The following is a 23,259-nucleotide window of genomic DNA, read 5'->3' as shown; positions in this document are numbered from 1 at the left end:
AGTGTTTCTGTCACTTTTACATCTCCCATTTTCATCCCTCAATTGTCCTTTTTGGCCATTTAAAAAATAAAAATAAACTCATTACGCTCAATATTGTTTTTGATTTGAATCTTAGTTCATCTTTTTTCTTTCTTTAATTTTTTTTACACTATGCAAATAAATTATTCTAAAAATATGAATTTTTTTAGTGATAAAAATATGAATTTTAAAGTGGGATTTCAAATCTAAATTCCAAATCTAACAATCTAAACGCGATCTAAGTGAATATTTTAGACTGGATGTTTATTTAGGTGATTCAAACGATTGTCCGTTGAATTAGGTCACCGAATACTTTTTAAATGTCTTGAGCATCAATTTGATTCTAATCACTGTATACAGTATCACTTTTGGGGTTGTAGAAAGACAATTTGATTATCTTTAGCATTATTTGCAGTACACAACCAATCCTTTGAAGTCCAGATTTTTATGTTGGAGAAGAACAAAAGGTTTTATTGCATCACAAGCTTACACACAAAGAGAGAAAGAAAGAAAACTATAATTTCACATGAAGCTGTCCAAAACTTACCGATAATAAGTAGGTAATAGTCATTAAGATAAGCAATAACCACCGTATAAACAAGATCAATTTATTGTTAATCGAGTATGGATCCTCTCTTCCCTTTTTGGTTGTAAGGCTTTTGTAAAAGTTCAAAAAAAAAAAAAAGATTGTCAGGAAGGATTACATACATAATATTGCTGTGTCACAATTCAAATTTTACCCCCAAAAAAATTTATAGTTAAAAACTATAAAAGATCCTTACATGCTACCAACCTGAGATCAATCATCGAAATCTTCAAGTGGTTTAGTCTCATCAAACCATCTCGGAGGATCATAACCAGACCCACCTGCAAATGAAAAAAGAAAAGGGAAAATCCATTCAAATTCAAAGTTCTCACATTCTGAAGAAGCAGGGCGATGGTATATAGAATTCAAGACCAAGATTCATGGAAAAGCATAGAACATAGAAAAGGTTATCCGTCAATACCAAGGGGATTGCAACGACATATACGCCATGCTGTCAAGGCTGTACCCTTCACAACTCCATATTTCTTATAAGCTTCCATGGAATACTCACTGCAAGTTGGAACATATCGACAGCTCTTTGGCAAGATTGGTGAAATTTCCCCTGCATTAAAATCGATTATTATAAATCATAAACTCGTCAGTCACAACTCCTGAGGCAGAAGAAAACATGCAAGTACAAAATAGTAGAGTTTTATGCTCTCTTCCTTGCATGCACCAGAACATTAGGTAACGGGGTCACCCATAACTTGTATTAAGTGTTGATATAGGACCCATGTGTTACACAAGGTGAACGGCACTATTCATGACTCATAAATAGTAGTGTTTTGTCAATACTTTTTTTTTTTTTTTAAATCTTGTATTGATATTGGTGAGGGTATGAATCTTTCGTTGGTAGTGTTTTTGGCACGAGGGGACCGGAGGAGAGGGGAGGGATCTTGCTCATGTTTCTTTGTTTGGGCCTAAGAAATTCTAGGAGGGGAGGTAAAATTTTCTAACGTTAAAATTCATCTTCTTCCCTTGCCTTTAATCAGTCAAACAAAAAGTAACATTAAAATCTTTCCCCTCTCCTCCGTTGAACCAAACAAACATATTTGTGTCATCCAATGAACAATAACAGTCATGCCCATCAGCAGGGGGATGTATGGTTATAAGCCTTTACTTTCAAGCCTTTGACTCAGAAATAGTCTTTGATACGGACCCTAATAGACATCATTATTAATTTGACATTTACATTAATCTGAATTTTAAGATGGTATTCTTACTAATTTCTGGCATTCATGGAAAAGGTTAACACATAAGGTACCTATTTTAGCTAAGAACAAAATGACACTATCAATCAATTTGCAAAACCTCAAAGCAAACTAGCAAAAAAATCCAAGGGACATTCGTAAAGGAAAGTGGGAAAAGGCTTACTTTTGTAGAATCTCAGCATTGATAGCGCAGCTGTAACTCCTAAATTGTTCGCCTCGCTATCTGATCAAACATGCAAATTTATAATTAATTCTGTAACAAGTTAATCAGCTTACAGAATGAACAGGTCAGTATTACCTTGGGTAGTTTCTGGGTTTGAATCTTTCTCCAGTCCATGAACCACAGGGCTGGAATGATTTAGGGATTTTAACGATATCGAAATCCTATAAGTGTGCCGTTGATCGGTCTTGTTCTTGAGGGAACTGAAATTAGAGCTAGGGAATTGGGGGGAAATTGGGGTGGAAGGGATGGACGCAAGACAGTTCAGAGATAGAACGATAGCGGCCATTTCACGCTCCGCCGTATGCGCTGCTGCAAATATCCCATATTAGCTGTCTCGGGCCGCTCGACGTTCAGGCCAAAACGACGAGTCGACGGTTCTTTTTCTGCGTTTTAGATTTTCCATCTTTTTTTTTTAATGGAAAATTTCGAGTTTGACTAATGGATCTCCCAAACGATATCCTATATCCTATAATATTATAAGTTTTTGGGGGAAAAAAAAAGTTGAAAGAACAACTTACCTGATAAATTATAAGGGGAGTAACATTAGAAATTTTAAACTCATTTATTATATAATTTATTTTTTTAATTTTTGAATTCATAACACCCTCTTTAAAATAACAACGATTACTTTCTAATAGTCTAGACAGGCGGACAAATCAGTGGGCTCACCATCACCATAGAATAGTTATTTTTTATTTTCTACTTAACATTACAAGAAATTGATATGAATTCAAGAGTTCAAAGGATAAATTGCACATTTGGAGTTTTTGGTGCTATTTGACTGAGGATATATTGCTCTTTTGCCCAAAAGATTATGCAGAAATCTTGGCATGTATGGATTTAAAATTTTCAATATTATATATCATTTTTATCTCTTTAATCCTCATTCACTACTCATAAACCACAATTCTTTAGATATTGGTTTAATATAACCCAAAGATCTAATAAACGAATCCCAAATGATTTGTTGTCTTTTATTTATAACATATATTTTAAATTTAATTTGTTTAGTTTATTTTCTTTCGTTTTTTCTTGGACCAAGAATTGTCGATCCTCCATACACAACTTTTAAGTGCTGTACAGATGTAAAACTGACGTATTCACTCAAAAGTATTAGTGGTTTTACATGACTAATGAAAAGGGCATTGTCATTTTCACTTTTTTAAGTCATCCTCTTATCGGTTATTGTTAATAATTATGTACCATGATCTATAAATAGTAATAAAAGATAATATAGGTGTCAATCTAGAGGAGTCTAATTAACTTTTCTTTCTGCTTAGGTAAATCATTGAGCTGACTCCATTGTGATTTTAGGTGTGTAAGTAAGTAATTAATTAATTAATTTAATGGTTCCAAATCATCACTTGATCACTTAAATAAATAAAAAGAGAAACCCATGATTAAATCCCCTAGTTGGCAATTGGAAGAAAATGCCAAAAAGAATAATTTTATAGGTCCGGGGAAAAAAATATTCATAATTTCACATCAATATATTAATTATTTTGATTTGATCTGACAAAAGAACCTACATGAGCTATAGTTGCTACAACTTGGGATGGGGAATCCCCAATAACAAGGCTAAACCCTATTTGATTATTCCCTTTTATTTTTTTTTTCCAGTTATTCTTTATTTTTTTTACCATCACTGAACATTGTTTCAAGCAGTTACAGACGTCTCCACAGCAAGCTTGCTAGGGTAAGCAACATCAGATTTAATCTCACAATCCCAGAGCTCAGGCACAGCCTCTCTCAGATTATGAATGCTCTCTAGGGCATAATCTGCACCTTGAACTCTCTGAGATGTCCCAACCTATTCAATATATCAGAGGCTCACATTAGTATCAATATTGTCATAATCAAATCCCACCCACAGTTTCCTCAAAAGCAATCACTTCCCATTGACTTACCCTCACTGTGTGGAGACCCACACGTTTCCCAGCTTGGATGTTTCTGACACTATCCTCAAAGAACAGCTGAAAATGAGAGATACAACCAAAATTAAAGGGAAAAAGCAGTAGGTTGCAAAGGCAAAACTGTATATATTTATGTATCAGACTCAGAAAGCTAAATGTACTTTAGATTGATCACTTGTCTTACAGTTCTTTGAGGATCAAGGTTGGCTATTTTGACGGCCAATTCAATGGCATATTCTGATGGCTTGCAGATAACTGGTGTTTTGGGCAACTCTGTACTGGGATTGGATTGGGCAAAGTGACCTAAGATGTCAAAGATTTCAGAACGAGAAGCAGAACAACCATTGCTTGCGGCTGTGTTGGTGCTGCTTGAGCTTGAACCCATGTGCACAGTTTCATCATCTGCATCCTCAGAAACTGTGTTCTTATGGGTGAGATTGAGTGTCTCAAAGCATATGATTCCTTCAAAGCAATCTTCTAACCCAAGCCTGCTAAGTGCCTTCACTGCATGGACCTTGTCAGCATTTGTGAATATCTATAGATGAAATCAAGAGACAGCAGGTAACATCAGATATATGCTCAACATATTTGTTTCTTTTATATACATTTCATTGATCTCATTTGGTTTATGAAGTAGCTTACTAGTTTCCTATATGGTAGGCTCAGCAAGAGATTCCTCAGAACGGGGTCAGGTTTTAAGTTCTCATAAGGTAATCTCCCATGGACAAAACTGCAAGAGCAGAAATTCAAATATAAATAAATACCACACTTTCAAAATGCAGATTAGCATTTATGAGAAAACAGATTGAAGATGAAGGCTAGAGAGGGAAAATTCCCTTACCTGTGATATTCATTGTAGTCAAAGTCATATCCGATTGCCTGTATCGAGAACAAGAATAGGATCAACCATGGGTTATCAACATGCTCTAAACAATTGCTGAGAAGGAAATTATTAGAAGATCATACCCTAAGACCAGCCAGAGTTGTTCCATAGTTTTTGTACAAGAGGTAGCCTAATTCATCAACTTTGCTTTGCTCTATACCAAGATTCTCCACCAGAAAGTCTACATCAATAGTACATCAATACCAGAACAAGCAGCAATAAAGACATTCTTAAGAATAAAAACGGATGAAAAGTAATTTATACACTGACCTTTGACATTCTGGTCGCAGGCATTTCCAACACCATTACTGCGAGGATACAGTGTATCATCTAAATCTGCAGGAAGACTCAGTTTTAACATATATGTACAGTGGTTATTATGTTTTAAACAGGCAATAGAAGAAATTGGGTGGATTCATAGGCTCACCAAAAAGAAGGCAATCATATTTGGTCTCTGGGCCTGCCTGAATCTGGTCTCATACTCCATTGCAACTAGAAAAACCTTAAAAACAGAAAACTGAAAATAACTGAATGAATACTATGCTTTAGGAAACATTAACCAACCGTATTTATAGTGAGCTCGTGCTGATTCTCAATCCAGTCATATCCATAAAAGAGAAGTTCATGTTGACTCAGATTAGCAACTAAAGTGGTTAAAAGCTCTATCAAAGCAGACGACTGAGAGCCATTCAGATAAGGACTCATAAGTTTCTGAGTGTACAATCCACAACAAGTGGAATGGATTTACATCAAAATTTTGTGGACCAGTGACCTTTTGGGGCACAGTATTAAAGAAAGATACAGAAGCTCAAAAATTATATTCGATTATTAAAATTAGCAGCAAAAACGAATGGTCTCCCTCGAAAGAAGGGATTATAGTAAAAGGCCACAAAACGCATTATTCTTATTATTACACTCCTTTGAATAGAATTCATCAGACAGAACACAATCTCTTTTTCAAAATGCACACGCTTTTGGAATCATCCCCATAACTTGGTTATACCAACTTTGTGGAATGAACCATAAAAAAATTGTTCATAAACCCAACCATTTATGGGCAATGTAGATTTCCAAAGAGTTGTATTACTCTGAATATCTGATGAGTCCAACGTCCAAAACCCAAAATCTGTTTAAGGGTAGAGAAATTCAAGAACCCAAAAGCAAAATTCTCAAAACCAAGAAATGGGTTGCATAAAGACTAAAGGAGCAAGAAACTCAAGGGTCTGGCCAATAAGTGAAAAGAAAACTGATAGTACAGAGAAAAGGGAAAATGCTAAAGATTGAAAGAATCAAAGAGGCCAAAAGCTTACCAGAAAGAGAAGAACCAATGGGTGAAACCTAAAGAAAAGAGGGCCTCTGAGAGAAGCACAGAGGTATAGAAGAAAGCAAGAGGCAGGGGGAAGAAAAAAGGCAGGGTAGGGGTGGTTTATGTAGAGAAAAAATGACGCTATTTGTGCCTTTGTGGCTAGAGAATTACATTAAAATATTATTCAATTACGTTTATTTTTTGAATACTATAACCAATAAGGTTCACACAATCAGAAGGTGACAGCTAAATAGCTACTTTAATTTGGTGAAGCTTTTCTTTTTTCTGGACAAGAATCAAAATCTAGTTTCGCATATACCACACTGAAACTAGTATTCAACGCATGAAATTGCCAATCAGAACTTGGGATGCAAATTTTAATGACAAAATCCACACTTTTGTGTATATATACATCTTCTTAGGCCGATCCAAAGTGAAATCCTGGCCATTGAATGCCCTGATATAAGATCTGATTTCAGGATACTCTAAATAGATCACTTTCAGGAAGGATATTTATCACTAATTTTTGGTCAAATTAGATATTTCACGTAGTTTTAGAGAAAATATTAAATCCAAGAACCACCTAATACGAGCCACCCTTCATTGGATCAAATCTAAAGCCAACATGGATAAAAATGATCCAAATCGCGTGCATGTAAATTGCAATTTGCTTCTTAAGCTTTTTTTTTTTAATTCATATACACACAAAACTTTATATTTTTCTTTATTAAATGAACCCGAGAAAATGTAATAAATAAACATTAAAATGAAGACAGATAGATGATCAAAATTCAATGGCTTAAACTTATCAAAATGTTCAGTCCAAGGAGGGGGAAATGATGTTGTCAAACTGTTGGTGCTAAGTTATTTGTTTGTGACAACGAATGTAGTATACAAATAACATGGTTATATAAGACACATGAAATGCAACATTTTGTGGAAGCCACCTGGATTGACAAGATACTAGAGGAAAAAGGCATTTGCACATTTGCGTGTAGGACTCCTTTTACCTAATGTGTATATGTGTGTGTGTGTGTGTGTAAACATGTGCCAGAGAATTGTAAATAAATCTGAATGAGGAAATAAATTATTTTTTTTAGTCTTATTATTTGCCAACATCTAATATTTATGTTAGCATGTTTAAGTATGAATGGAATTGAAATAATGTGAGAATTATGATACATAAACTCGAACTTTGAGTTTTTGATTTAGGATATAATAGTCTTCTTATTATGCTTTTGCTCATTTTGACATGTTAAAAGTGATTTATTAAAAAAAAAAACTGTAACAGTGTGTATAAATAATATAATTTGTGAGTGAAAACTGAAAAGTTTGGTGCCAAATGGAGGCAGCCAAAAGTTGCGTGGAAAATTTGTGTTGGAGAGAAATTGGAAAATGTTTGGGAAAGAATAATAATGCTTTATTTAGTGCTTCATGAGATAGGCAGAAGGCTTGTCCTTATGCAAAAATAACGGTTTATGTTATATTATTGTAAGAACACACATTTTGTTTTGTCTCATGGACATGACTTATTATATTTTCGTAATAGTTATTCCATATTCATCTTTAAAAATTTTTATTCATCAATCAATCAATTATTTTTAAATTTTGTGTATCAAATGAATCTATATCCAGGTGCATGTCCGTGTGAGGTTTGATAAGTTTTATGTTGACTATCAAGAGTCCAATACAATCATACTCTCATTGTATAAAAAGCATTTTTTTATCACAATTAAATTATATTTTTGTCGACCAAGATATTATATTATGTAATAATAAATTAACATTTTTCATTACAAGTTCTATCTCAATTGTGACAACAAATATTGTGACAAAAGATATCATCTTTCATCACAGGTGAGTTGGGACCTATGATAAAAGATATTCGCCACAAGTTCCAGCTTATCTATGACAAAAAATAACATATTATATATTATTATATATATTTGTAAGTTGGAGTAAATATGATTATTGGATTATAGGATAGAGAGGAGATATTAGAGATTCGATTGAAGGTAGTACTTGGTTTCATCATTCATGAACCTGAATTGAAGTGAGGACATGAAACCAACAGCTTAATTACAGCTTTAATTTGCTGATCACTTTTCATGTCCTTTCTATAATTAGTATTAGTGTATAACTACATCACGAAGCCTTGCGGCTTCCACCACTTTCTCTCTAGCCTCATATTAACTAATTATTGAATTTAGGCTATATTTTAATAATGCCAATTGGAGAGTACTTAATTTTTCTCAAATAGAATTGAAATCCAATACTTGTGAACGGAAAAGAAAATTATATCAAAAGAGCTACTCTTAATTAAATTTAATAATACTTCAATTATATTTTAGATTTCAAATAATCGTATGCGAAAAACCTTGGCTATTTTCAATTTACAATGCTCGAGCTCACATTAGACTAAGTATGACCTTGTTTATGAACCAAACTCAGTTTTTTACAATTTGATTTCTAAACACATATGCTTATTTATGTCTTCAGTTGATATAAGAATATAACCGATCATCTTTTTAACAATTATAAATATTTTTATAAGATTGTTTTCTTCTATAATTGACTTCAAACTCGGCCTCGCTCAAATTTATTATTAAGCAAATTAGTAATAGATAAGCACACTCATTTTAAAAAATTGATAAAACATGTACAATTTGATAATTTTTTTTTGAAAGAATGACAATTAAGTTTCAAAATATTAATAACAATTAGGTACTCAATAAAAATTTTTACAAAATAAATTATAAATATAAATTCAAACAGTTAAAAACAAAAATTTTTATTTTAATTTAAGAGTTACATTTGACACTTATATATTTATTTATAATTAAAATTTCAGAATTTATAATTATTTAGATTGATATTTTTAACTAATTTTTTAAAAAATATTATTGAGAACTTAGTTATTATTAATTCAGAATTTTTGGACCCATGTTATTCTTCTTAATTTTTTTTTATTTTCAGACCTACCATGTATATGTAATAATAATTATAGAATGATATGATTGAGGAAGTGTCACAATCATGATACGACTACAATTCCTTTTTAAAAAAAACACACAACAAGGAGTTATCCAATAAGAAATTAATAATGACACGTAATGTGCAATTTGAGCGCACCCAGAAATTTAGAATAAAGGCTGCATGATTGGCAACTTCATCATCTTTGCCATTTCAAACTCTCTAGAATTCCTCCTTTAACCCCCCACCCTTTAGCTTTATTTTGATAGATAATATAATTGCAATTAAGTTACCCACTTAGCTTGCTTAAAAATCAATGATACATAACTTAAATTACATTTTTTAATTTCATAAAATACCTTCGAGTCTTAAATTTCTTAACTATCAAAAAATTCAATAATCTTGTGTGTTTTTAATTTTCAAATGAGGGATTTTTTTTTATATAGCTATCTGATTAAATTAAATTTGAGTATTGTCTGGCTCAATTGAAAGTTGTTTTTTTAACTAAGATATTTTTTTCATTCACATAGATTTGAACACAAAATTTTATACTTAAGCAATCATATAACCCTTTCTACTATCACCAGCGTGTAATGGCTCAAATGAGAAACTTGGCTGTGTGTGTGTGTGTCATAGAGAGAAGGTGAGAGAAGTGCCAACAAATTACAAGACCAAAAAATAATCAGACACAGTTTTGCAAATGAGATTTCGCTTCGCAAGGATTAATTATTTAATTGTTATTGTTTTAGCTCGATTTTAAATCTTTTCAATTAGTCCTTGCAAGGTTTAAGAAACAGCTATATATAATCCTTATAGTTTTTATTTTCTAAAATGCAGAGAGCAACAATTTAAATTGAAAAAAATTTAGGGTTTAAATTACACTAAAGTTAAAGTTTGAACATTAATTTTTAATTAAATAAAAATTGAGTTGATTCAAATCAAAATTCATTGATAAAGTTTTAATTGAGTTAAAATTATGAGGATCAAATGATTAATTTTTTTTATACTCTTAAAAAATTTATTATAAAACAATTGTCAAGCGTGTCAATGATCCGTATAATTTTATAAAATAAGGAAATGAGATGTGCAGTTTAATTGGGAAGAATATTATTTAATCCTAATATGAATTGAATATTAAAGACATCTTTGTTAGCTTGACCTCATCAATCAGCTACCTACGGTTGCCAAATAAATGAATAAATAAATAAAACAACTTATGAGCATACGCTTTCCTTTTGTATTCCCAGTGGGGTGTGGTGGGGGGGATAAAACTTGTAATAAATGAATAAATAAATATTTTTTTAATGCTTGCATGTCTACTCCCATTAAAAATAATTTTTTTAAAAATATAATTGGACACTAAATATAAACACCTTTTTAAATAAAAATTCAAATTTTGATTTTTTTACATTGTGAGAGACAAACCCCTTCTTCTTAATCCAATTCTCGTTATTAAAAACAAACTTTTATTAGATACATGGAATTTAAATAATGAGTCATATTAAAAATTAAAAATTGATTTGTTATTATTATAAATAGTGGAATTTATTTTAAACTTAATATTATATAATTAATATTGAATTATTGATGATGGTAACATTTGTGAGTAACAGTACTCCTTCAGTCATTTGTATTAATCACGTTCTAGAAAGTTTTATTGGTCATTTATATAAGTTAATTTGTCTTTTTCTTAAAAAAATATTTGATATATAATTTCAAAACTACCCTCCAGCAAATTTTAAAAAGAAGTGTACTATTTTAAGTAACTTTTCTTAGTTTTAGTAAGTTAATTAAAAATGACTTATAAAAAAAATAGAAAAAAGTATAACCAATCCCATTATTTATATGACATATTTTAAAAGATTTATTTAATTTTATTTATAAGTCATAATGTATCTTTTTATATAATATTTAAAAAATATTTATAAAAGTAATTTTTATAAAATAAATTTTTTTTATAAGAATATATTTAAAATTATATAATTTTTTTATTTATTTATATTAATATTGATGATGTTGATTGGAATAATTTATAAAATCGACATGAGGAAGTATGGATAACGCAGAGAGGTTGTCAAAAATTACGTGAAAATGACCAATGATTATATCATGACACGTGTGTTTTCCTCAATTAAATCGAAGGATGACAGATAATTGAAATCCTAGGGCTTTGGAAAACTACATACAGCTCGCTGTGGAAAAAAGCTACTCCAAAATGTTAGAGAGAGAGAGAGAGAGAGAGAGAGAGAGAGAGAGAGAGAGAGATTGTATGTATGTATGTAAGGTATAGAATATTTGATTTGGCGGAGAGAGATTTTTTTCCTTTACTATTTTCTTTCTATTTCTTTTAATTTAAAAATATTTTCAAACTTTGGCCTTTAAAAGAATCTATTTAAAAAAAAAACAATGTCTGTAAGAATTATTCAGTTTACTTTATATGTATTTGATTGGATATTTAAACATCAAAATATAGAATATGGTCAAGTATAATAAACTATTACCCTGTTTGAAAGCTCCATTTCAATATCCCTCCTTGCTCCTTCAATAATTCCAACAACCTGGGTTGGCTCCAATGAAGACTTTTTTTTTTTTTCATTTAATCTATCAGTTTTTATAACTAAAAGTCAATCAATCAGTCATAATAAATTAATTAATTAAAGTAATGCTATTATCATCATACTCTTTCTAAACCAATATAAGTCATTGATAGTTAATTTATTTTTCTAAAAAAGGATGGTTAAAATATTTATTTTTAAAAAAATTTTCACATATTTCTAATCATACATTTGAATGGAATAAATATAATATTTGACTTATTTAAAATACATTGTTAATTATTTGAAAGGAGTATAATAAAGTAAGGATTTAATTGAAAAGAATATACAAAACCTACTCAATGTCTTATATTTTGGACTCAACAAGAGTTATAGAAAATGTTATATATTTTGGTATAAGGAAAGTATACAACAATATATAACACAAGTAGTACATTAAGTTGTCATGACACAATAAAATTTAATTAAAACATCCAATTACATAATCTCTAATGATAAGGACTCCATGGTAGCAGTGCTATTTTACATTTCTAGCCATTTCGTATATTAACGTATAAATTATAATTTAGATTCCTTTTACTTTTTGTAAGAATTAAAATTTTCATTAAAACATAAATATTTACTCCCTCTAAATCATAATATAAGTCATTGTTAATTAATTTATATTTTTAAAATAAAGTTAGTGATAAACTTGATTTTCTAAAATTTTTTACATATTTCTAATTGCACCCTCTAATATAACATTTGACTTATTCAAAATATCTTTATGAATTACTTGAGTGAGATATAATGAAGTAAGCGATGCAGGACATGAGAGGAGGAAGGAAAATATAAGAAAGAATAGATATATGATAAGAGAAGAGGGAAGAGGCATAAGAGATAAACTTAGAGGAAAGCAAATGATTATCAATTTTTTATTCATTTAAAAGATGTCTAAAGAAAATATACATTAAAGCACTATTTATAGGCTTTAACCTAATTCTAAAAAGAAATTAAAAACATAATATTCTATAAATCCTAATAATTAAAATAAAAATATTCTAAAATAATTTAAAAGATAACCTAGTAATATGAAAGATTACATTTATTTAAATCACAATTTTAAAATCATTCTAATAAAATAAAAATCTCAAATATAATTAATTTCGTATCCTATCAATAAGGATAAAATTGAATATATATATATATATATATATGTATATAACCTACCAAATGTCCTATATATATTTAATTTGGACCAAACCAAACTTCTAAAAATACCTTATATTGTGGTCCATTAGAGTATTTTATAAAAAATAACAAATATAAAATTCAAAAGATATAAATAAATAAATCTATAGCTATTGGCTCATTGCATATTATGATATAGTGTAAATGTATGTGTGTGTGTCGAATTCTATCATTTTATATCTTTTTGTAATAATAAACGATACTGCTTAATACATTTAATATTGGTGATTTGGTGTACTAGATACACTCATATTGACTGTCTCCAAGTATAATGTAAGATATCCATCGAAACGAGTATTAAATGTATTGACATTTGTTGAAGAAAAACATTTTTTTTTAAAAGAAAAAGGTTTACTTCAGAGTTTGTTACATGTAAAAATTTTATTAAAAAAGTGGGTTTTGTCTTCATTAGGTGTAGTTGGTTAAGGGAGAGAACTACAGAGAAATTGCTAAGACTGCATAAACTACGATCCACTTACAACATCGCGCGCGCGTGTGTGTGTGTGTTTTTTTTTTGGGGGCGGGGGTTTAGATTGCTGTATCATAATCAGAGCTAACAAATGAAAATTAGTCTAGTTAGTAGTAAGTTGACCTATATTTTATGAGAATGTGGGTTCATTTGAACTTTATTAGTAAATAATCTCTCACTACACTCCAAGTTTTTTCCAAGCTCTGATATTGTTATTGATCCTGGTGGGCTACTAAAATACAACTTAATTACCTAAATTTTTTAAAAGAAATTCACAACTTATTATTTAATTTATTATAGTTAAAGAAAATGACATATTGATATTTTACTTTTACTAGCCAATTTACAAAAATTAATTTAGTTGGTAATGATATGACTTATAACTCATAAGGTAACTAAATTAAATTCTATTACTGATATGAAAACTTTATTAATGAGCAATTTATAACTACCTCTATAATTATTGTTTGAACCTAGAGTTGGAGGCATGTATTGGCATTGATATGACACTGGAATTGATCATCAACTTGCCTACATTTTTAGTTCTATCAAAAATATTTTACTCTTGCTTGGGTCTTGAGCATCTCGCAAACTTTTGAATTTCAAATGAAAGGAGAGAATAAATATTAAATAGGTGATAATAATATAAAAATTTTACATCTTAACTTAAAATTTCAATACTTAAGTTTTTTAATACCCTTTTACTTTATTATATATTGGTTATTAAGTTTAACCTTAAATCTCACGTTAGCTTTTGTTTACTAGCATTTTAACAACTTAATAATTTAGTTTCCACATATATCTACAAATTTGTATATGTTTTAAAATATTAATTTGCATTATTTCCAAGTCAAAAGCTATATTATTTATGAATCATATCATTCATTTCTTAAATATTGTGAAAATGTTAGTTTTGAAATTTGAAACACGTATTTTATATATATATATATATATATATATTCATCTGTTTATGTCCCTCTCTTAACCTAATTATTTGGTGGTTTCTACTTGTAGACTTGACAATGTAGAGAGTACTATCAAATCACTTAGATCACGTTTACTTATTAAAATATAATGAAATGAAATAGCTTAAAAAAATTAAGATAAAAATGTACTCAATTACCTTTCTCTCTATAGTAAATATGATAAAACTTATTGATAAGTATAATAAAATTCATTAATATATATTATAAATATGAAAATCATCATACTTTTAAAAAATTTCATGAATCATGATTCTCAACTTCATGAATTAAATTACCACTCTTCCTTATAAATGTATTCACCTATCCTCTTTGATTATCTCATTTTTATTTTAATTTTTAATCCATTCTATTTCAGTAAACAAATGTCACTTTAGGCTTAGTTTAGATAGAAGGAAAAGTAGAAAGAAAATCAGGAGGAGAGATAACTAGAAAAAAAGCATAAATATATATATATATATATATATTACTATTTTTAGGATTTTTTTTCTTTAGTTTTCCTTCCTTTTATTTTTTTTTCCCATCTTTGGATGAATGGAAAAGTGAGAAAAAAATAGAGATGAGAGAAATTCAAGAAGAGGGATTTTCAAAACTAATAATTTTTTTACTATTTTTAAAAGTTTTTTCTCTTAATTTTTCTTCCTATCTGTTATCCAAACAAATTAAAGGTTAGAGAAGGGTCTGACTTATTTTTGTGGATTGGATTAGCATGTTATGAATTATAGTGTTGGAATAAGGGAAGCATTGATCATGGCCTGTCCTAATTAATTAAGTTTTAAAATAGGAGAAATTTATAATAATGCAAATTAAATTGTAAAAGGTTCATACATAATTATCCCCACCAATCAAAAAGCAATTATTCAAGGTTCCTACACGCATTATTATCGCTAGCTTTCTTCTCCAATCTCCTCTCTTGGCCACTGCTATATAAAATTAAAGATTAAATAATAGGTTCAAGTGGAGACAATAATTTACGAACCCACAAAATGATTGGTGATGAGCCTGCAGGCCTTGTCTCTGGGACTATTCCTATATACCCAACAACTTAGAATTTTTAGGATTTATTCAAAATGGCGTACATTATTGAAATATAATTAAGAAGATTGTGCATGCAACCATACTTCGTTAGCTTCATAATATTTTACTAAAAAGAAAATAATACATCAACATATGACAACATCAAGTTCATGCACTCCAAATGAATTTGAACTTAAGAAATGTAGGTGTGGAAAATTCAACATATAATTTATATTAAATTCCGTTCAAACATGGGCCAATCTAATTAAAGAGTTCATTATTTTGGCTACTGCTCCAATAAGAAAAGGGTGTAACATACTCTATTGATCAAATTAATTATTTAAATCTATATATAAAAAATTGTATAATCCCCTTGACTATATATTTAGGCTTTGCTATTGGTTAGTTTCACAAAACCTTATATTTAAACTCAAAATATTATTTGGTTTTGTATATTTTATGTGGTTGGCTGTTAATGATTCTCAATTGAAGACTAAAAAAATGAAGCACTAAAGCTTTCAAAATTGTGAGCATGCAAACAAGCAATGCAGACAAAAGGTACTCTATCCAATTTCATTCTTCTATTGTTTTTACTAGAATTAAAAGAAACCTTAAATTTTATTAATTCTATCTAAAACTTTAACTAGTTTTCAACTTTATCCCTATTTAATATATGTACTTTAAAAATAAAATAATATAACATTTTAACAACATTCTCAACATTTAATATGGGTAATAGAGTAAAGATGGACAAAATAATTATTGAGATAACCTATAAATAGAACCAAAATAAATACTCTCTTTATCTTATAAATAGAATGAGAAGAGGTTAATATTAAGAGAGATGTGTGGCTTTTTCTATTTAATTTATTTGAAACTTTTTTCTTTTATAATATAGTAGGAACTGTTTTTTAACACTTACACCAACTAGTATGATCTGATTGATCGAACTACCACCCGAATATAAAAGCGACGTTAACCTATTTTGGGGATTGACCTATTTGGGACAATTTAGAACCGGACGTTTGTTTATAGAATCGGAACTTGAAATGGTTGGATCTTTTTGAAATGACTTTTTTCTTTTTATTCCTTTTTTAAGTCATACATTATTTTATTCGATTTAAATATATTAATATCAATTTCTTTCTTGGTTGTTATAGTAAAATTTTCAATGTAAGATTTGTGTATTGGTATTACATGAATTAAACTGTTAAAAAATGAAAATATACTTACTTTAAGAGGACAAATAAGAAAAATAAAAAAATGGACATATAAAGAAAATAGGAAATTAAAACTTAATACCGCATGTTATAGCTGAACATCTTTGTACTGGAAATAATATTATCGGTATTCTTAATATTTTATTTATATAAAATTATATAAATATTATTTTTTATTTAATTATTATATTATCGATTTAATAGTTCGATGTAATAAGTTAAACCATGAAAATAACATGGATAAGGATTGATATATCATAAAGTTAGCTAGTTCGAGAAAGCTGTGTCTGTGAGATAGAACGACGCCCACCGCTTTGGAAGCCTACCCAATTAATGTTCACAACAATCACAACATCTCACCATTCATAAAAGAGATTTTAAAAAATGTGATTCCGAATAAAAGCTGCAACCTTGTGGCACAGTTTATTCTTTGCCTTATTTTTAGCAGGAAATTCAAATGAAGTACACAAGGACGACATGTTTATAACTAATGGATTTGGCCACAAAAAAAAATGGTATATTATACTCTATTTTTTATTTTTTTAATTTCATCCAAATTATATAAAAAATTATTTATCCTCAAAATTAATATATATAACTATTCGTTTTAATTTTCCCAAAATAATCAAATTCTCATATATTCTGCATAAATATAATATGTGTAATTTAAACGTAAGTGTCATTCATGAATATAAGTTTGAGGAGTTTGGAAGCGAAATTACATTAAGGCTAAATATCTCTCTCTTCATTTAAAAAGTTCATGACTCACCATTCAGATTTTCATGTGACAAAGACTTCTGGCGTAACTATGTTGGTAGCCGACTCATAATAAAACTAATCTTAAATTGTGTGTGTGTGTGTGTGTGTGTGGTGTGTGTGTGTGAACTAGAGAAATTTATGACAAACATTGATCAGTTGGAGGAAATGAAAATAAAAGATGATGTTACTAAAAATAAAAGATGAAACAACCGCTCTCCCAAAACAAATACAAAACAGATTATTGGGTCTTTTTTAGCATATATAAATGCTAAAATTAAGAGGAGATGATGTAATAATTAAAAAATGTAAGGGGGTAAGAAGGAACGAGTTAAGTTTGAGACTTTGAGATATGCCACTATATTTTATATATATATATATATATATATATAAATTAGTTCGTCTACAACTAGAAAAATATGACCCATGAGATTAGGATGTGTACATGTAGACCACATTTTCCCGATTTATTCAATACTCGTTTTTTTTTTTTTTTGGCCTTTAATGATCTCTATTTAACCATGCAGATATTTCAAGACTGCAAAGGATTTAAATTTCTAATTGTAGGATTTCGAATCATCAAAGGCACCATGTCTTCAAGCAGCCCTTGTGATCCCTTGCTAATCTCATGGACTTGGGCCTGATCAGATTCTAGTGCGATTGGACCTTCATGGGCTTGGTCCGGGGAAGGGTGCTATTGGTCTTGGCCTTTTTTGTTGGAGGTGAAAGGGATTCATGGGCCTGGGTCATCAACAAACATGGATAAGCAAAGTGAAGATGAAGCCCTTCATAGGTTATCATAAGAGTGTCTGGGTCATCATTGCATCTTTCCACTTGCTTCTTGGCATTACACCTTGGATTAGTGCACCTATAGTAGCTCCTGTATGTCGGGACAAAATTGGATTAATATGCATAATCCTTTTTATTTTTATTATAAAACGCTTTCAACTATTTCACTGAAATAAAGGAACGACGGTTAACTCATTAAATATGTCTTAAATTAAAATTTTTTTCTAACTTTGCCTCTATTAATATATAATGAACCATAAAATTAAATTTACAATAAAAGTAAAATTGAAAAATGATAATAAATAAAACTCTCCATATACTTTATATTAAGGAGTAAAGAATACTTATAGAAGGTGTATCATAATAATAAGGACTAAAAGGAGTAATTAACTTTGAGAGCTTTCATAGAAAAATTGTCATAATTAGATACAAGCAATGACGATTAATTAACGCATGCTGATTGAGAAAAATGATAAGGTGGATTTAATTAATTAAGTAATGGCTTTTATGGAGGTGGTCTTAATCTTGAACATTCTTTGAATGATAACATGCGGAATAAAGAAGATTAGGTGTGTTCTTTCCCAAACAAAGATGAAGATTAGGAATCTTGAAAAGGTGGAGTAACTTAAGATGGCTAGGATTTTAATGAAAAAGATAAAGAGTTTAGGTGCCGGTGCCTAAATACTTAATTTATAGTGCCACTGTAAATTACCAAATTTCATATCTATAATGAATATACCTCATCCTCTTGCCCTTCTGGTGCCATCTTCACCGCAAATCACACAATTATACACTATTATGGTTGATAAAGAGCCCCACCAATTAGATTCCCAAAATACCACTAATTAATTAATAATAATTAATAGTAATAATTACTATAATTATTGAGCATACATTCTAGTATGTCTACAGTGGACTTGTATTTGTTGCAGACTAAGTGATCCCCTGTGAAATTATATACATTTTTTACAATTCCTTTCAATGTCTTTTAGCTGCTGGAGTGGTAACAATTTGAAGGTCAAAATTATTATCCACTTCTAACTTTTCAGATAAAAAATTATAATTGTATGATACAAAAAAAAAAAAAAAGAATCAGGCTAATATCAAATACATGTATAACTTCAACCATGATGTCAAACTTTAAAACTTAAATTGTTACTCTTAAAAACTATTTAATTTTTAATTTCAACTTCGTCAGTCAAGATAAAACAGATTGCAATTAAGTTGGTAATCCTTGACAGTAAATTATTATCTGTGTGCAAGTTATACTGATTACAGATAATTAGGTATTAAACTTGATTAATATTTTGAATATGCAAAAATCATGCCAGCACATCATTTCATTTCAAACTGAAAGACAAAAAAGAAAAGAGCAGGAATTGAAATTCTGCAGTACGATGGAAAACGAGACTCCCTCCTCTTCTACTAATAATCCTTTCGTTTTCCAGATATTTCAAACGTCTGAGTCTGTAAATGATATGATGAAGTGATGAAGAAAGGAACATAGAATTACCTAGGATTTGGACTATTCTTAATATATTTCTGTCCGTACTTCCTCCACTTGTATCCATCATCACCCATCCCATTCCCAAAGCACTTCATTTTCAGAGTATACTTATTCTCTATCTTGCTCAGTCCTCTCTCCAGTGTCGACACCCTAAAACACGAGACAACACACAAAATGCAATAAGCAATATACGTATATATAGTAGGATCAGAAAGTGCAGATATACACAGTATATTTAATTGGATAGCAACGGAGTTTTCTGAAAAACCTGGATAAGGAGAAGTCTTGGGAATTATAATGTTGTTTGCGGTTGGTAAAGGACAAGGCATTTTCGATATCAGAGATGGTAGGTCCTGAATAAATGTTAGAGATCAAGGAGTTAATGTTGGTGGAAGCTGATTTTCTTACGCAGGGTTCAATGGTGGAAGAAGGGAAAGGAGACTCATGATAGTTATTATAATGATGATCCAAAAGCTCTCTCAAGAGGTCATCTTCTTCTGACCCATCTGACCCATAATTAGCTGCCGTTACTGCTTCCTCCATCAATAGTGTCTCAAAGTTGGCTGAGAAGTCAACCATTTATCAGATCTCAGAAAAGCTGTGAGAACGAGATCTTTAGCTTTTATGGACGAGAGAGGATGATAAGAAGAAGAAGATGATGATCATGATGATAGGGCAGTCAGAGAAGGGAAGAGTGGAGCAGATGAGGGAGAGAGAAGTGTGACGCATACAAAGTCTGTGCCTGGCTTGACTTTTTAAAGAGAGAGCAGATAGATAGATAGCTAGGCTGTGACTCTTGTCTTTTGTCTGTATTATAGTTTGACTTTCACAAAGGAACAATACATTATGAAACGCGTCCTCGGAAAATAATATTGAAAAAAAATTGAAACTAGTCAAAGTGTGAGAATTTCATAGCTACGCTTTAAAGTTTTACTCGTAAGGTGTTGAGGTTAATATGAGAGATATATGCTCGCGGTTGAAGATTAGCTTTGGTCAGAGACAGCTAAGGAGGGTGAAAAAATGGTGACCCGTTATGGACTTATGGTTATGGGTTATGAGAGTTTTTGACATTTCATTTTCCGAGGTACAGGAAATCTCAAACATTTTTGTGCTGTCTCTGTTATTTTAATTTAAATGTAAATTTTGTCCTTTGTCATATGATGGGATAGGTGCATGAGGTGGACCAGACCAGACCCCCTTGACCTATAACCTTATTTCAATCAAAGCAATAGTCAACCTTAAAAAATTACTCGTCTTTTGGCATGTCACAATGTTCTAGAGTGTCTTTTCTTTTATTTGCTTTTTACTCTAGTGTGATTTGTTAATTAATCCTGATATTATTTTCTCCCCGCAGCAATATTTGGGTTGGTTGAGCATGCATTATTGGTTGCTATCGATGAAATGGTAGGTTACTTGCTAAAGCATATGATTCTCTCTTATTAAAAGTATTACTAGTCAATTGTTACTTTGCAAGGCATACAATATATATTAGTGATATTAGTTACCATTGAATAATATTTATATAAATTAACACAAGGTAATATTTATAGGTTTTTTTTATAATAAATAATAAGCTATATATTTCTACCCCGAGTAATGTTCAGTGTTAATGACTTTGTTAGTAATACATATTGTACTCACAATGTCCTGTTTGATACACATAGTATGAAATTCAATGAAATGAAGAACATTTTAACAGGTGAATATATATATATATATATATCTTTTATATTTTTAAACAAATATGGTCATGTTTAGGTAATAATAACCAAAACGGGAAAAACTTTAAGGGAGTAAAAGCCGTAGGACTTTAAATTTTTTCAAAATAAAAATAAAAATAAAAGCTATAGATGTTGTATGCCATGTGCAATTAAAAATTATAGAACTACACTATAATACAAGATATATTTAATAATTAATGGAGGCTGGAGAAGTCTATCTATATAACTTATTTATTCTGCTAGTTCAGCCCAACTAAGTTGTCAAAATGTCTAAAGTCTAAATTTAAATTTTTTTTATTGCTGGTATAAGCTATAAAAAATTTCCTGATAGAGAGTATGTTGATTTTTTTATATTAAAGAGTAAAGAAGAAAATGGAGCTAAAGAAAGAGACACGAGAGAATAAAAAGAAGAAGAAGAAGAAGCATGCCACGGAATTGACTGGAGTTAATTAGAACACTTTAACTGCATTATTATTTCGTTTTAGTACAAATTGCAGAGCAAGTGGAATGAGTAGGTGGTGATGGATCACAAAGTATAATTTAGAATGGTAAAAAAGACAATCAAGAGAAGATAATTCTAGAACACCGTGCTGTTGATTCTCTCAGAAGTCAGGAACCACATTTGGACATTATCAAGGTCTATACCTCGTTTATACTAATTAGTGCTATCAACTCCATACACGTGTCCTCTCCAAGTGGATTTGATCTCCTCAAGTTTCTAAAATATTTTTGTACCTTTTCATGAGCCAAATATTTAATTGGTTTGTATCTCGCATTATACAAAATATATGTCTTGTATTTGGGAAAATCAGTTAGCTTTTTGACAAAGTTTTCTAAAAAATGAATAAAAAAATCTATTCACGTGATTATAAATTTAAAAATTTTAATTACATATATAGCATTTAAGTTTTAAATGTAATTCTTAAATTATAATCAGAATTTCTATTTGTAACTAACTAAATTGATATTTTATGACTCATTTTCACAAAATTTAATTCAATATTTTAAGATTAAAATGTCATTTTCCCTTGATTTTGTTAGGTTAAATAGAAATAACTAGACTAAAAATAGGCATCTCTTGTTTCAATGACACTGAAGAAAGTGATATTGCCAAGATCCACTTAGTGTTTCAATGACATGAATCTTTCTCTTGATGCAAGAGAATATGGATTCTATTATTTGTAGGTCCAAAAAATGTGAAGATTTAGGTTAGGTTGGTTTTTGTGGGTTTTAGTGAGGTGTTATGTACTATGTGTTGGGTAGATGAGTGATATATGTGTGTAAAACCCCCTTTCTGTCTGTAATGAAGGATTCGGTAGTCAACGTATGAACATTGGTGTCATTAATTTCAAAATTTACCTTGACGTAAAGATTTATGTGAAACTTGGAAGATGAAACCGATGCATGCAGAAGTTAGGACAATGTCAGGAAGAGAGTGGACAAGATGGAGATGCAGAAACTTCTCTCTGATCACTGGTTCTTCACCGGATCGGATTGGGATCGGATTGCTTCAGAGTTAGGGAACCTCTTGTTCTTATTCGCCTTTGACTTCTCCAATCCAAACAAAACTTGCCAATGTGCCCACAAACAATCATTCACCTTCTTTACTCAATTTTACTAAACAAATGGAAACAAGGTGGCACTAGATATAGGACAAAGGCGTTGACTATCGGAGTTGGTTTAGCTCTGCTGCACGGCGTCGTTTAGCAAACGAAACATGTTGAAAGATGCCGAACGCGGAGCCTTTCTCTAAAGTCAATACCTTCTTTGTGGGACCCCATCACGTGCCCCTCATGCAACATGTTTCACCTGTCGCTTTCTTCTGTACATTGACTTTTGTTTTTCAGTCCACCATCATGCAGTTTTTTTTTTTCTTTTTACAAAAATATAACTTCATGA

The 23,259-nt window shown here is 30.2% G+C and overlaps 2 protein-coding genes and 1 pseudogene across 4 annotated transcripts; all 3 read right to left on the bottom strand.

Moving 5' to 3' along the window:
• Positions 1–519: 519 nt before the first annotated feature.
• On the bottom strand, positions 520–3,371 carry LOC129288765 (UPF0161 protein At3g09310). 3 transcript variants are annotated; one of them, XM_054925496.1, is made up of 5 exons: positions 2,114–3,371; positions 1,979–2,038; positions 1,026–1,166; positions 801–885; positions 520–674 (listed from the first exon to the last, which is right to left on the bottom strand). In XM_054925496.1, the coding sequence occupies exons 1-4, from the start codon at positions 2,322–2,324 to the stop codon at positions 818–820; spliced, it is 480 nt and encodes a 159-aa protein (XP_054781471.1). In that variant the 5' UTR covers positions 2,325–3,371; the 3' UTR covers positions 520–674; positions 801–817. The 3 variants fall into 3 exon arrangements, with proteins under 3 accessions (XP_054781471.1, XP_054781470.1, XP_054781469.1); XM_054925495.1 differs by having other exon boundaries at positions 812–885; XM_054925494.1 differs by having other exon boundaries at positions 520–885.
• A 136-nt stretch (positions 3,372–3,507) lies between these two features.
• On the bottom strand, positions 3,508–5,321 carry LOC129288764 (uncharacterized; annotated as a pseudogene).
• Positions 5,322–17,421: 12,100 nt separating this feature from the next.
• LOC129287523 (probable WRKY transcription factor 49) lies at positions 17,422–20,345 on the bottom strand. Its single transcript, XM_054923713.1, is given in 4 exon segments — positions 17,422–18,033; positions 18,036–18,223; positions 19,646–19,789; positions 19,908–20,345. Coding segments are annotated over 4 exon segments (801 nt in total). The 5' UTR covers positions 20,219–20,345; the 3' UTR covers positions 17,422–17,875.
• Between the last annotated feature and the right edge of the window lie 2,914 nt (positions 20,346–23,259).

Source organism: Prosopis cineraria, unplaced genomic scaffold (genome assembly GCF_029017545.1).
Source record: "Prosopis cineraria cultivar Desert tree isolate PC_DT_omini unplaced genomic scaffold, ASM2901754v1 PC12, whole genome shotgun sequence".
Classification (NCBI taxonomy): domain Eukaryota; kingdom Viridiplantae; phylum Streptophyta; class Magnoliopsida; order Fabales; family Fabaceae; genus Prosopis; species Prosopis cineraria.
Note: the sequence above shows the minus strand (reverse complement) of the source record. Positions and strands in the feature narration are given on the sequence as shown.